We start from the raw sequence: 16,552 nt of genomic DNA, 5'->3' as shown, positions 1-16,552 counted from the left end.
CGCTTTGTAGACCAGGCTGGTCTCGAACTCACAGAGATCCGCCTGCCTATGCTTCCCGAGTGCTGGGAATAAAGGCATGCACCACCCCTGCCCGGCTACGTAATGCTATTCTTGCGGCAATAAAGTTAGTTTAAATGCAAAGTCTGTTGAGAGTGGATAAAGTATTTATTAATATTTATAAATTCATTTAAGCTGCTGAGATAATGGGTAATCTAAGTAGAAGTGAATCTGAGCATGGCAGCATAAAACCTTTATCCTTCAGCCTCTTTCCAGAACATTCTTCAGGAGAATACTTACTCACTTGAAGTTTTGACCTTCAAGATTTTTTTTTCCTGAGGCAGAGTCTTATGCAACCTAGGCGGCTTTGAATTTCTGAGCCTCCTGCCCTGCCCTCTCAAATTCTGGGATCACAAGTGTGCATCACCACATCCACCTCAGCCTTCAAGGTCTCCAGGGAAGGGTCCCCTGCACTTTCAGCCTGGTCTTGCCAGACTTATTTGTTCTACTGCAACCTGCCTCTTGCGGCATCCCATCCTCCTCTACCTCCAGTCCTGGGGACTCCAGCTCTTGGAGCAGACCTAGGGTCCCCTTAGCTCTTTCCGCCTTGCCTTCCCTTCTAGCTCATCAGCATTCCTTTGGGTCAAATGCTGATCCCAGAAACACTCTCTACCAGGGACCCCCAGTGGCCACATTGGGCTGGGATGCTGGTAAGTGGTTTTCACTATCCTTCCTGCTCTCCATTCTGGCCTCTCCAGAATTATTCTTGGTCCTCCCACCCTACCTCCACACCCTGAGGATCAGAGAAGCAGAATAAGCCACATCTAACCTCACCTTGTCAACTTCTCAGCTGATTTTGTTCCCTCAAACTGGAAACTAATGAGTCCTCACCTGAATGGATCTCAGCTGAACTGCTGCTCAAAAGCCTAAAAAGGTTAAAAAGCCTCTAGTTCCTGGTCCTCTCGCCTTGTATACCTTCCTGCTTCCTACCATCACTTCCTGGGATTAAAGGTGTGTGTCTTTCCTAAGCAAGACATGAGATCTCAAGTGCTGGGATTAAAGGCGTGTGCCACCACACCTGGCTCTGTTTGCAGTGTGGCCTTGAGCTCACAGAGATCCAGATGGATCTCTGCCTCCTGAATGCTAGGATTAAAGGCACGTGCTACCACTGCCTAAACCTATGTTTAATATAGTGACTGTTCTGTTCTCTGACCCCCAGATAAATTTATTGGGGTGCACAATATATCAACCACACACAATAATCAAAACACTAAATGCTCAGAACAAAGAAAGAATACTGAAAGCTGCAAGGGAAAAGGACCAGTAACATATAAAGGCAGACCTATTAGAATAATGCCTAACCTCATTGGAGACTCTAAAAGCCAGAAGGGCCTGGACAGATGTGCTGCAGACTCTAAGGGAACACAGATGTCCACGCAGACTACTATACCCTGCAAAACTTTCAATTACTATACATGGAGAAAATAAGACATTCCATGATAAAACTAATTTAAGCAATATCTATCTATATACCTACAAATACAGTCCAACAGAAGGTGCTAGACCAACTCCAACCTAAAGAGGTTAACTACATCCAAGGAAACATGGAAGAAATAATCAGGTCATGGAATCTCTTTCGATTCTTCAATTTCAATTTTTAAAGCCATTAGATGTTGTGGTAGTTTGAATGTAATTGCACCCATAATCTGCACTATTAGGAGGTGTTGCTTTGTTGGAGTGGTATGGCCTTGTTGGAGGAAGTGTGTCACTGCAGGGGTGGGCTCTGAGGTTTCCTATGCTCAAGATACCATGTCTCAATTGACTTCCTGCTGCCTGTAAGATGTAGCACTCTCAGCTCCAGCGCCTTGTCTGCCTGCACACTGACATCTTCCCAGTCATGATGATAATGGACTGAACCTCTGAAACTGTAAGCAAGCCACCCCAATTAAATGTTTTCTTTATAAGTGTTGCTGTGGTCATGGTGTCTCTTCACAGCAATAAAAACCCTAAGACAGAAGCCTAGCTGGCGTATGATTTTTCTATCAAACACCTTGTTGATTATGGTGCTTATCTTGTGAGAAATGTGTAAGCAATGCGTTTCATGTCAGTCAGCATGCTTCTCTGCAAGCTGTCTTTAACCACCTCAACTAACTGCAAGAGTGAAATCTCTGAAGTACCTGGCAGCTTACAAAATGGAAACAAGGCAGAGGGCCCAGTTGGGAAGGGCCAGGAGTCAAGGCTGCTGTGGAAGCGGGCCGAAGGAACCAAGCCCTGACCCTGGACTGTTCTTACTCTCAGTGAACCTCAGAGTGGACATGCGAACCTCTCCAATCATTGTCCCCAGTCTGTCCATTTCCAAGTTTGAGTCTGGCATGAAGGATATTTAGTTGTGTTTCTAGCATGACTCTTCATGCCCTTCTCTCTGCACCGTTTCAGAGTCGGGTAGAAACTATATCTGCTACCCAGGTTTCCATAATAGGATGAAGCAACGGAAGCATGGTTTGGGGATCTGTTCTCTTGCCAAGATTAGGTAAAACAGAGAAATCTACCCAGAGGAACATGTGGTGCTTCCCAGCTGGGATTCTGGGAAGTCAGAACTCGGTTAAATGTGGGTAAGAATTCAGACTCCTTAGTAGCTGTGTGACAGTGGTTGATTAGATAACACTAACAACTGGCCCTGGTCCTGATTTGTAGCATTGGTCCATTTCCTGGGGGCGAACTCTGTTTCTGCCCTGTTTGAATTCCTGTCCTGACTTCCTCCAATGATAAACAGTGATATGGTAGTATAAGCCAAATAAGCCCTTTCTTACCCAAGTTACTTTCAGTCACGGTGTTTCATCACAGCAATAGAAACCCCAACTAAGACAATACCTTCATTGAGCAAGTATGGTTAGGAAGAAACAAGCAGGAGCAGGTATTTGCCCATCTGACAGCAGCAACAGACACATCATAAATGCATTGATGATGGAGATACATGGAAAAATCAATGGGAGGATGAGGCTTGAGTATTCGTTTGTTGTTAACATTATTAATTTATATGAGGTAATTTCTAATAATAGTTGTATTTTAGTAATTTTCTTGAAACATTTAACAATAATTCCTAGGAGCCAGTGCCAACATAGCCCTGTTATGAAGTAGGTCGATATAAATATACATGTATACACAAAGAGAAAGAGAGACAGATAGTGAGACAAAGAGACAGAGATAGTGGTCGATCACAATTATGTATCATCTGTCTGTCTGTCATCTGTCTATTGATCTACCTACCTACCTATTTGTTGATTGACTCTGTACCCACTAAGATGCTTAAAGCAAAGACTTGAAAAATTTTAACAGTAGCCTGTAATATTGGAGATCCTAAAAAAAAACAGAGTATTGGTACCTGATATTATATATAGAAAATAAATTGTTAACATCCTAATCATTTTGATCCTCATAGCATATCCAAGGGCAAGGTAAGCAAAGGGAACAGAGAGACCAGGGAAGCACTAACCATTGCCAGGCAGAGCTAGGACTAGAACTGAGTCCTCTGACCTTCAGTTTACTCCTACCCTCCTGTCTGTGTGACCTCTGATGTCATTGGAACAGTCACATACTGTGCTCAACCCATCCCATAATTTGGTATATGTTTGTCAGGCCTCATCCCTCAGTCTCAAGCTTGGCAGCTCTCATATCTTTACAAATAAAGAATGAAATAAAGCTGGAGGCCTGAGATGACCTGGGCAAACTTTGGTGACAGCCAGGCTTGAAGGCCTCCAGGAAGCTCTGATGTTCCTGTCCCTGAATCCCGGGGAACTGAGCTGTTTAACCATTAGGACTTCGCAGACATGATGACATGTGACTTCTGCAGCTAATATGCAGTGTCCCTGAAGCCTCTGCCCAGCTCTGTTGCCTCACCTGTTGTACCAGACACGTGGCTACGGAGGCCTGTGGAGAAGTCCGATTTGAAGGGACTGAGGTTTCCCACCAACAACCAGCACTGCTCCCTGGAGCTGTGAGTTATCTGTCCTATAAGGGGAACCTGGGCTGCAGGCCAGTCCTCAAATGACACAGCATTTGAGAAGTTCCAAGCTAGAATCACCCAGATTAAGTAACACACACACACACACACACACACACACACACACACACACACGGGGGAGGGGGGATTTCACTATAGGTCAAGTTTGTAGTTCCATGCTCCTCCTGCCTCAGACCCCCAAATGCTGGGATTATAGGTGTGTGCCAGCCACCACACCTGACTAAAATACTCTCAAATTCTTGACCGACAGATGACTGGAATTACCAACATTCTTGCTGTTTTCAGCCACTGAGTTTTGGGATACTTAGTTGCACAATATTATGATTTGGGTGTAAAGTGTCCTTCAAAAGTGTCCTGTGCTGAGGGAGTGGTCCTCAGCTGGTAGTGGCAATTGAGAGGTGACTGGATCATGAGGACACAAACTTCATCGATGGATGGATGGATGAATCCATTGATAAATTCAGGCCAGAATGAGCTCTCAGGAAGTGGATTTGGTTAGAAACACTAAACCACGGGGCGTGGCTTTGAAGAGTGTGTGTTGTCCCTGGACCCTGCCACTTCTTCTTTTCCCTTGGCTGTCTGATGTTGGAGTGGGGTCTCACAGAAGACTTTTTGTTTCTCTTTTCACCGAAAGAAACTGAATTTCAAGCCAACAACAGAAAGCTTTTGTAAAATACGATATTTGAAATGCAGTTTACTGTTAGTGTTTCTGTAAAGACCTATAGCGCAGAGGAGAAAAATACAGTCTTGCATGGCCTCTGAAATTCTAACGGGCGAGGCAGCTTGAAGTCGAATTGTGGGTGCATCCATAGTTCACCTCACAGCAAAGAGTATCTCCCAACCTTCCCATGGCACTTTCAGCCACCTTTAATTTTGTGTATCTCTTTTGGAAAGGCGCGAGTGGTACACACTATGAAGAACATTAATTATGAAGGGAGGGGACAGGGGCTCCACTGGCTGTCTCCAATGGGAGTCTTAAGAACACCTGCAGGGAGCCAGCCGCAGACACCCGGGAACACTGGGAACACTGGGCGGTTTCTCGTGTCTCCACCCGCTGAAGTTCGCTCTGGGGAAGCTAGCTGGTATCTCCACGCAGAAGAAGCTCTGCGGCGCTCGCAGATCTGCTCCAAGTGTCCCTGCGCTGCTGGGGAGCCGGGAGGCCAGGCGGACTGTAGCGGAGCTGGGGACCCGGGGGCGAGCTCTCGGAGCCTTTCCAGACGAAACGCAGCGCGCACCTCCCGGGCAGCGCCCAGAATGGAGTGGGAGCTGAATTTGCTGCTCTACCTGGCGCTCTTCTTCTTCCTGCTTTTCCTCCTGTTTCTCCTGCTCTTCGTGGTCATCAAGCAGCTGAAGAACTCGGTGGCCAACACGGCCGGGACGCTGCAGCCCGGGCGCCTGTCACTGCACCGGGAGCCCTGGGGTTTCAATAACGAGCAAGCGGTGTGACCCAGCGCTGAGCTGGTCTCAGTTCCGCGGGGATCCAGGTACACACCTTGGGAGCGGCAGCAGGGGGACACACTCTCTGCTCCTCCTCGGTCTCCGGACCCACTCAGGATAGGGGACCGCGGGAACAGGAGTCTGACCCCGGAGCCAAGTTCTTCTAGAGCAAGCCTGATCCTGGGAGGGGAGACCGGCAGAGGTCAGTTTGGGGGCGAGAATGGTATGCACACCTGTGAACTCTTCCTCACAGACCAACTGCATTTGTATCTAAGGGTGGAGCATTCTATTATTCGGTCAACTCAGTCCAGCCACTTCCAACAAAATTATCTAAATTACTAAAGAGTGTGAGCTTTGCTTTGAGGGCAGTTTCAATGGTGGTGCCCAGGAGAAATGATTCAGTGACCTGTTTGGGGGCGGGGAGGTGGATTTTCTCCTACTTTTGATTGCTATTCCTAGTCTAGTCTTCGGGCTTGTCAAAGGTGGGTTTAGATCCTGGGACAGCAGAGGGTGATTATGAGAATGATTCCCTGGAATCACCTTTGGATGGAGGGCAGGCTAGCAGAAAGGAAGAGAGAGAGGCCTGTTTGTGGTTAATATATCAGACATCTTGGGAAAGGCTGACCATCAAGAGTAAAATCCACCTGTGCACTCTAAACAAGGTCAATGTTAGTTCGAGACATAATTTCATTCATCATATCTGATCGCTTTTCCTAGATCTACGTCATCGGGACCCAGGCTGGCGCCTTTGACTGGTGGCACCCAGGACCAAACTCCGATCACAGCCTGGGAACCCCCGCAAAGCTGGACAGTGGGTGGCGGATTTCTTCTTGCATAAGGTATGTTGGGGCCTCTCACTCTGGCTGTGTCTGAAGATCCAGGGCCTATCAAAGGGAAGTATCAGGATGCAAGAAACAGGTGCCTGGAAGGTGAGGGTTTTCTGCTCTGAATTGGAGAGCTTCCTCCAGAACCAAGAAGCCAAGGAAGGATTTGTCTGAACCTTTGCAAAAATCAAAGAGGAGACTGGGGCTTGTGCGAGTTAGAAAAAGAAGCCAGGACCACTTGCAAATTTACTAACGACTCCCCTCTTTTTTGAAAATAGTACAGAGGTGCAAATATAATTTGTCTTCAGTCGGGAAGGTTTGGGGTTAATCTTCTCAGGATGGGACACACTATGCCATGGAAACACTAATTTTACACACACACACACACACACACTCACTTCAAGCGCACAGTCTATGGAGAGTTAAAACCCACAACATCAAATTTTGCCTAGGCTGATAATACAGAAGCTACGCAGAAGAGAACAGTTGATAATTTAAAGGAAAGTGAAAACAGCCCCGTCTAAGTGGGTAACTACCAGAAATGATTTTGGCTGGAGACAATAAGTTGATTTCCTACATATTCTATGTCATTCTGACACAATAAAGCTAGTTTTAAACGAAGACAATGGTTTATTTTAGCTATTATTTCTTGGGTAAATTCTTGTCTCCCTATCACATCTTTATCAGAGGGATAGTGAGGCTTGATTTCCATTTCCAGCCTGAATTCCAAACTTAGCAGCCATGAATCTGCATTGTGATTTGAACAATAGTCCTCTAATTAGCTGACATCTATGCAGAGATGTTTTGTTACAGGGCTGCATGGTTAATCTGAATATGGACAATGAACGTGGGAGTGACTAATGAGCAATTATGGTTGTTTATAAGGACAAAAAATGATCATTTTATACTTTGTAAATAATCAGAATATAAATTATTTTAACCACCAGTTTGGCTTCTTGATTTTGTAATCTTTTCACCCTGCTGACAGTCCTGGGGTCCTGGGGTCCTGGGGTCCCGGAGTGTAATCCACTGCAACTTTTCATTGCCTGGAGAGAATAGAAAACTTGTCCTGGAACTTACTTTGTAGACCAGGCTAGCCTTGAACTCACAGAGATCCACCTGCCTCTGCCTCCCAAGTGCTGGGATTAAAGGTGTGCACCACTGCTGCCCAGCTGAGTGGCCTTCTTCCTATTACCACTGCACTAAGTCATTTATGACTTCACATCTTATTAGGACAATCTTGGTTGTTTGCTAATTTCCAAACTCGTAATCACAATGAATTTACAATTCTGACTAGAGAAGATCATTTTAAGTTGAATGAGAATGATGTCACATTCCCATTTGCAAAATTTAAAATGTCTGATAAAGTAGTTCCCCATGCCTGTATGTCAATTGCAGGGCACAGGCGTGGCTGTGGGCCTGATGCCATCTGGTGCAGTCCTCCAGCATGAGGGGTTTGCCCAGAGTTCTCCCTGTGCACGGGCTTCTGGGGAGGAAAGGATTTGTTTTTGGTTCATTGCAGAGGTGGAAACTTGGAACAAGGTATGCAAAAAACACGCAGCACCCTATTTTTAATGTGACATTCTATGTTCCCAATTCTGCCTAGTTTCAGACTAAGTGCGCTAGAATTCAATTATAAATGATGAGAATTTTGAGCATTGTGAATGGTTAAGCCATTTAAGGATAGTGGGAAATGTCCTCCCCCCTGCCCCCGCAAGTCATGATTTAGAGACTTTTAGAATTCTAGTTATACTAACGCAGAATGTAGAAAGTATCTGCAGAGTTCTGTACTTTCAAAATAACTTGCAGCTAGCCTGTGGTATTTGTACTTATAAAACAGAGTCTGCAATTAAAGCTCTAAGATCTTTAGAATTAGTCAGGTATCTGTATTACATACAAGGGCAAGTTAAGTGGTAGATGTATTACTGGGTTTTTGTTTGTTTTGTTTTTTGCTTGAATCAGTTATACAAATTCTTCAAATATCCAATTGTTATTTTGTTCACATAAATAAATAAGGACTCAGATTAAAAGCTAGTCTAGTTGTCTGAGTAGTAAGCATTTTACCAAATAGGAAGCTGGGAAATGAGAAAGGCACCCTATGTTTGGAAAGAAATTTTAATGTGACAATCAGGGAAAAAGCTCCTCCTGGATCAAGCTGAAAATCCCTCCTGTGATTTGCAACAGCAGATTCTTTGGTTAAGGGCCCTGCTCACTTCTGCTGCTCTCGGCCTGTCTCACAGATCCAGAATAAGCAGATGGGTCCAAGTGGATAAGCTCTACACTCAACACTCAACCTTTGCTTTGCTGGCATTAACGCTCTGAAGTTACTGGGATTTATAGCATAGGTCCAGGCTCTTTAGACAAAATTGTTTTACTGTGGGAAGAAATCGTACTCTCAGTTGAGAATCAGGACGGATTGTTATTTCAATGAAGTAGGAAGTTACTAAGCAGGGATTTGAACCAATTAGAGGTCTTGTGGTTTTCCATGTCACACTTAATATGAGGCAGTGATGGTTTTTCCAGGTTCTGATATGGTCTCCATGGCTCCCCACAAGGAGAAGGAAGCCAGGAGGAAAAACAGAACGTGCCAGTCTGAATCCACATCTTTCTAAAGAGCTTCTCCACAGCCAGAAACACAGGCTAAAACTATGTCAATGGCCACTGTCCTCTGTAGGGTTCTTTAATGATATAGTTGCTGTCTTTAACTAAAATCCGAACTCTTTAGATAAGAACAATGCGTGTGGATCTTGGGTGGACAACCAGAAGTCTATACCCTGTTTACAAAGTACAGTTGTACAGAAGCATAGTGTTCAAGAAAGGTGAAACTTAAGGTTTCCTCCCTCCCACCTTGTGTGGTGTGAGAACACACCTCCAGGTGATATGGCTGAGCAGAGTGAAGATGTCTCCTTAGTTCTCAGGAAATGTTTGTCAGGTCTGGCTTCTCTCTGGGCAGCTGACTTCCCCTGCACCAGGAGTTTCTAATCAAGTATCCTGGGAGCCTGCACATTTGTGTTTGTGTGTGTAGTGGGGTCTTCACGATCTCCTCGTGGAGCTTTGGTGTGGGATCAAAATGAGTTGCTTTCTTTTGCTCCTTTTTGGTCTGCCCCATCATTTTTATGTTCATTAAATTTTGGTGGTAACCAAGTTTGTGTATTTGATCCCCATAAAGGCCATCCCTTTCATACACAGAAGAAAAGGCACTCTGTGCTCAGAAACGCTACCTCTCTTCCTTCTGAGACTCCACTCTCAATCTAGGAATATCCTGGGAGATTGCCTCTTGAGCTGCTTCTACTCACAGCCTACGTACTGGCCAAGCAGAGGGAGAAGAAACACTTCCCACACCCAGAGCTGTGCAAAAGAACTTTCTGTGATATGGAGCTGTTCTATATCTGTGATGCCCAATACGGCAACTACTAGTCACATGTGTCTAGTAAACACTGAAATATGGCTATTGGGGTTTAAATTTTACTTAATTTCTCCTGAGACAGCCACATGGGGATGGTGGCTTTTGTATGTACTGTTCATCCCATTCTCTCTCTTGGGTGTGTTTTAGAGTTAGAGGGGGAGGTGGCAGCCAGCCACGTGCTCCACATCCGTGGGCTTCACTGCTCGTCTTGCATTGAGTTTGTCTCCTTGAGGAAAAGGAAAATTAGTGTGTTGTAACTAAATTAAAAATGTTACCCTCTACCTATTGCATGTCTTCTTGGACCAAATGGGATGGGTTTTAGTGAAAAGCGACCCTGGAAAAAATGGCAGTGCTGATCCACCATGTGCCCTTGACCCCCGTCCATGTTCCCAACAGAGGTCATTTTGTCTTGTGCAGTGTGGCCCATTTTAGTTCACTTTTTAATATTGTAAATGCCAAATGATTATTTTGTGTATGTTTTTCAAAATACCTAATGGATTATATTTTTTAAGGTTGTGAAATAAAAAAATAATTACATGTAATTTATTTTTTGTGTGATTTTTAGTTACTCATTATTATCCAAACTGTTGTATTAATTAGGATATGGTTAATAAAGGAAAGAGATGTTGATTTTTATATGATTTCTCTTTTAATGCACAAGTTTATATGCCAATGAATGTTACCTTTCAAAATCATTAAATGATTCTTCTGTTACATTTGAAGTTTGAGTAAAATATGTTGTCTCCAAGTTCCCTGTTTGGGCTGTTGTGTGGAATTGTAGGAATTGTTAGAATGTACCAGACATATTCTTCTAGCAGACACATGCTTTACAAATATTTTCTCCCACCTGTGGTTATATCGTTTTAGTTGGAAATATTTTAAAGGCATATTTTTAATTTTGAAGTTTTTCATTTATTCACTTTTTGTTCATTGCTTTCTGTGTCCTCTTTAGGAGACAGTTCCCTACCCTACCCTCTCCCAGGTTACCAAAAATATTCTGCTGTACTTTCTTCTATGCTAGAAATATAGGTGTTTTTTGTCTGTTTGCTTTGTTTATGTTTTTTGGTTTTTTTGAGACAGGGTTTCTCTGTGTAGCACTGGCTGTTCTAGAACTTGCTTTGTAGACCAGGCTGGCCTCGAACTCACAGAGATCCATTTGCCTCTGCCTTCAGAGTGCTGGGGTTAAAGGTGTACAGCACCACACCTGGCTTAAAAGTAGAGTTTTAACTTTTACTAAGTCTATTATTCGTCTTGAATTGAGTTGTGTCTATGGTAAGTGGTAAAGTATGATTTTCCCTTTTCATATAAATAACCAGCTTTCCTCAAAATTTCCCCCTTTTACATTTCTCTTCCTTCTTTCCTTCCCTCCCTTCCTCTTTCTCTTCTTCTATTGAACAAACTTTACTTTCCCCACTGAATCACTGTGTTGCCTTCATCAATATCCAATGAGTGAATAAGAGAAGATCCAGATCTTACTGGATCTTTTCTGTTCCATGAGGCCCTCCCTCTAAATGCCAATGTCTTAGTCCCATAGTAAGTCTTACCATCCACTATAAATATCATGAATGGAATTATTATTTTTTTTAAAGATTTATTTATTTATTATGTACACAGAAGAAGGAGCCACATCTCATTACAGATGGTTGTGAGCCACCATGTGGGTGCTGGGAATTGAACTCAGGACCTCTGGAAGAGCAGTCAGTGCTCTTAACCTCTGAGCCATCTCTCCAGCCCCATGAATGGAATTATTATACAAGCTCCCAGTCACAGGCTTGAGGAACACACTAGGAAGCTTGACTACTTTGAATTGAAATAGACACAGTAAGAAAACTCCAGCGGGTGGTGGTGACACAGGCCTTTAATTCCAGCACCGGGGAGGCAGAGCCAGGCAGATCTCTGTGAGATTCAGGACAGCCACCAAAACAACATGAAAAAAAACCCTGTTTTGAAAAAAGAAAAAAGAAAAAAAAAAGAAAAAGAAAACTGCAGTGAAGACTAGACTTCATTTCAATCCGAGTCCTGATCTGGGGTGTTTCTTGGGCAAGAAGGGTGCCTCACTGTCCTGTTGGTCATGGCAAACAAGAAGTGCCCCCTTTGCTGTCTGTACAGTTGGGGGCAAGGAGTTTCTAAGCCCTGAACTCAGAGCTCAGTGATGGAAGTCACAGAGGCAGGAGTGTGAGTCAGATGGTCACATCACATTCACAGTCGGGTGCTGCGGGTCGCAAATACATGAAATAGAGAATCAACTGTATATAATAAAGCTATACCTAGAAGGTTCAAGGAATTCTTCTAGAGGAAAGTCAAATATCAAAGAGTATTTGATGATATTCAGCTTTTAATATATCAGCTGTCTTCTGCTATGAATTTCTTGTGCGCTCATATACTACTAGGCCTTAATGGCAAACAGTATAAGCTTCTCAGACCTACTACTGATCTGAACTAGGTAACACTCCTACAGAGCCTAGGAGACAGGCAGGTATGTAGATGCACAACTTTGTGTCTTGTGCAAATGAAGCTCAGACCATCCCTTTCACTCAGGCCTAGTGATATTCCAGAGCTATTGACTCAGGACAAAAGGGCTTTTGTGTAACCAGGTGCAGTGAAGGCTGGGGCAGAATTCCTGGTCGGGGCAGAGTCCCTTGGCCGGAAAGAAGAAAACAAGGCAGAGTTTCTATAGATGGTAAGGTGAGAGTGGCTTGGGCCAAGGAGTAAGGAGCAAGAAAAAGTTTTTGCAGACTGTAGGTGGATTTGCATCAGGTCAGGAGAGGAGGAGAGGAAGGAAAGATGGAAGACAAAGGAAGAGGACAAAGATGAGATTGATAGCAGAAGAGCTTACTTAGGGCTATGAGAGGACAGAAAAAGAAGGGACAGAGAGGAACCGAGTGTCAGAATGGAACTGAAGCTATGTAGATAGAATTCTGTCTTAGATAAATAAAGTAGCCAATGATCTCAAGCACCACTTGGAGATCATTGGCAGCAGTTAACTCTGCAGCTCACACACGATTGAGCCTGTATGATAATGAGTATTCAGAGACAAGTAAGGCCTGGGGGGCACTCACCAACCTAAGACAGAGTGCCTGTGTGGCCTGGGCAGGCATCTCCATGACGGGTAAGGTGACCTGCTGACGTCCCATGCAACCTAAATCAGAAGCTCATTTTTTAGTAAAAGGGGGACCTGCAGGGCCCTGACCCCGTTTTGGGTAACTGTTGCCTTGCTTGCTGACCTTGACCTTGATATACTCCCTATGCTAATTCCCTGCCAGTTTCTACCCTCCTGAATACTTAAGGGAAGTTCCTTGTCTGTGTATCCTGCATAATGGGTGTTAACAGCTTAGATGCAAGATTGTAAAACATCGGTAGCGAGCTTCTGCCCTCTGGGGTTCTCCCATTGTGCTATAAGCCTGTATTTAAGACCTCCTCCCTCCTTCAATAAATGACATTTGGCATTAAAAAAAAATATGAGGCCTCAAACTGGAAATCCTCTGCTTCTACCTCCCGAGTGGGGATTACAGATGCAGAACCACACCCAGAGCACATGTGTCATTTTGGTTTGGGGACAGGTTCCTTCCTGTGTTGCTCAAGTTGCCTCAAGTTACATGAACACTGTGACTCACTAACCTGGGGTGTTGCATGAATCCTAAATGATCTTACAATAAAAACCTGGAGCCAGATATTGGGATGAATGCTGAAGAGAGACAAGCCACAGCCACTTCTCACCTCACCAACTCCTCAACCGATCCTGCCTCCACGAGTCCTCAGACTGAATGCTCCTGAGTCCTCAGCCGAAAGGCTTCTAGTTCCTGTCTCCTCACGCCTGATATGCCTTTCTCTGCCCAGCCATTTCACTTCCTATCTCATCCTTCCTAGTGCTGGGATTAATGGCATGTGTGCTTCCCAAACACTAGGATTAAAGATGTGTGCCACCACTGCCTGGCTCTGTTTCTCTCCTATACTGGATCAATCTCATGTAGCCCAGTGTGACCTTGAACTCACAGAGATTTAGACAGATCTCTGCCTCCCGAGTGCTAGGATTAAAGGTGTGTGCCACCACTGCCTGACCTCTGTGTTTAACTCTGTGGCTGGCTCTGTCCTTTGATCTTCAGGCAAGTTTTATTTCTTAGATTACAAATGTTACCACAATGGGGCACATAGATGGTGTGATGTGTGTCCTGCTTTCTGTGTTAGTGCTGAGGACTTCCTTTCTTCCTCCAAGTTGACTGTATTCAGACTTGATGCTTTCCAGGGTATTAGGAGGAGGAGTCTGAAACATTTGCAACAATGAAATGAACAGCAGATACATGTGGGGACTTCCTATCTGTTTAGCTGTGAACTTTGGCCTCCTCTGCCGTATTATTCCTAATACTTCACTCTTGGGTGTCTTAAAACAGAATGAACTGAAATGCCATCGAGTTTGAACTTAGTTCTAAGCAACTCTCTTTCTCCTGGAATTTGTGAATACAGGGTGTAATCAGTTCTCCAGGAGAGAAGATCCTCATGGCTGATGCTGATGGAGCCACAAAGTTTCCAGATGTTGAGAAACTAGAAAAGGGGCTGAGTGATCTCCGGCTATGGCCTGTGAGTATAAGAACTCACTGCGCAGGACAGTCAGGAGCACAGGGTTCAAAAGTGAAGTCAGAATTTACCTCAAGTTGAACTTTCTTTTTGTTTAGAGACAGGTTCTGTAGAGCAGGCTGGCCTTGAACCCACAGAGATCCATCTGCCTCTGCCTCCCAAGTGCTGGGATTAAAGGTGTGTGCCACCACACACAGCAGAGTCCTTTTAATAAGCATGACTAGCTGTCTGCAAGCTATGCATATTCTGAACCCCTCAATAGACTTCATAAATATTATAGTGTTATTTTTCAAAGTATTTCTAAAGGTGAGACATTTGCATTGAAAATGGATATATTGATGTGTGATACTTAAATATTAAAAAGAATGATGGTGTTGCCTTTTCTTCAGGATCAAAAGGCCATCGCTTGTGGGTCTCAAGCTCATCTGGAGGAAGAATTGATTGCTCAGGTGAGGCTTTTTTGAGCTGACATGGACAGTAGCTTGTTCACCTTTAACCCCCTTTTACAAACACATGCACATCTGACAAGAAATGACTTCCTGTGTTTTCTCTCAAAATGAGCTTCCCTTCAACTTCATTGAATTTATGGAAGATTAGCATAAGTGTACACAGGAAGGATGAGTGAGGCCTTACCTTACAATGTAAGTGTTCTCAGATTTGTTTCTAAGATACAGAGACGATCATTTGATCAAGACAGACGTTTCTAAAGAAAAATTCATTTTAAAAATTCTCTCTCTCTCTCTCTCTTTCTCTCTCTCTCTCATTGTGTGTGTGTGTGTGTGTGTGTGTGTGTGTGTGTAGGCACCCACAAGGCTAGAAGAGACTGTCAGATCCCCCGAAGCTTGTGAGCTGTCCAAGTTGGTGCTGGGATCTGAACTCAGGTCCTACAGAAGAACAATGTATGCTCTTAGGCATTGAGTCATCCCTCTAGCTCTGTGTCTGTTTCTAACCTGCCCTGTTGCCCTCAGTGTTTCCCATACTGGTACATATCAGTGACCCTTGTGTTGTGCACCCCTGATACAAAATCCAAAATTTTGAAGGCCAACATGATGCCATAAAAGGAAATGTGTTCCATATGTAGAATACCTTAAAATAACCTTCCGTATATCCACCTAAGGTATAAATGAAACATGAATTTTACAGTTAGACTTTCCCTTTCCCCTGTCTCGTGTGTGTGTATGTGTGTGTGTGTGTGTATGTGTGTATTTGTGTGTGCATGTATAAAATATTCTAAATTATGAAAAAAGTACAAACTCTGAAATATTCCTAGTCCCAAGAGTTTATGATAAACTCTATTCAGAGTCCATTTTGAGTTTTGTTCAGAGTTTAAATACCGTGTTTCATGTTTCTAAAGAAACCATTTAACTGAAGATTGTCAGGCTCATGACAATTCCTTCCAGAAAGATGCATGTCATCAAAGACTGCAGGTGGAGGCTGCTCTTTTATAGATCATACTAAAAAAGCCAGAGCAACTCACAGGACAAAACATTTCAGTGAGGAACTGTGTGTGTGTGTGTGTGTGTGTGTGTGTGTGTGTGTGTGTGTGTGTTAAAGGTTGCAGTCGGGTTTTCTCTTTAAAATGGAAATCTTGAGTGTGAAGTCCAGTAGCCATTGTGTTCGCAGTGGTTCTTTACCGAGAGTAGAGATGAGCCATTGTCAGTGTGTGGCCGAATTACCTGGGGAGGGATTTATAGTGTGTAACTGTAGGCCAGTCCATCACTGAGTCATGCCATTCCACATAGTTTACAATCAAATATGAAATTCAGAGTCTTGAAAGGGAGAAAAACTTGAAATCCGGAATTATGAAGAGAATAGCAGTTACTCCAAACAGATATGAACCCATGAAATGACTAAGAATATTATGGGCATGTATGTAATTATACAATCAGTACAATACATTATAATAAATAGAAAAAGATTCAATATTTCAAAAGTTTCAATGTCATTGCAATGACTAATGTTTTATGTTTCCTTCTTAATGGTGCATGCATGTGTGCCTCTGTGTGTGTGTGCGTGTGTGTGCGTGCGCAGTTATATGCCCTTGTGAGTACTTGATGGCCATGGAAACTAGAAAAGGTGGTCAGATACTTGAGGCTGAGAGTACCAGACATGGGTGATAGAGACCCAACTCAGGTCCCCTGCAAGAGTCCTATTAACACCTGAGACATGTATCTCTCCCCCCGGAAATGTCTTACTGTTAACCTGACTAAATTGTGATTTACCTTGCACACACACACACACACACACACACACACACAAACCAAACCAAACCAAAACAAAACAAACCTCCAGGTA

The 16,552-nt window shown here is 43.8% G+C and overlaps 1 protein-coding gene across 1 annotated transcript; it reads left to right on the top strand.

Annotated features, from left to right (window-relative positions):
• Positions 1-5,272: 5,272 nt before the first annotated feature.
• On the top strand, positions 5,273-5,464 carry Smim43 (small integral membrane protein 43). The gene has a single exon (XM_059265098.1). It carries the CDS (start codon positions 5,273-5,275, stop codon positions 5,462-5,464), a length of 192 nt encoding a protein of 63 aa, XP_059121081.1.
• The last annotated feature ends 11,088 nt before the right edge of the window (positions 5,465-16,552 follow it).

Source organism: Peromyscus eremicus, chromosome 6, assembly GCF_949786415.1.
Source record: "Peromyscus eremicus chromosome 6, PerEre_H2_v1, whole genome shotgun sequence".
NCBI classification, from domain to species: Eukaryota; Metazoa; Chordata; class Mammalia; order Rodentia; family Cricetidae; genus Peromyscus; species Peromyscus eremicus.
Note: the sequence above shows the minus strand (reverse complement) of the source record. Positions and strands in the feature narration are given on the sequence as shown.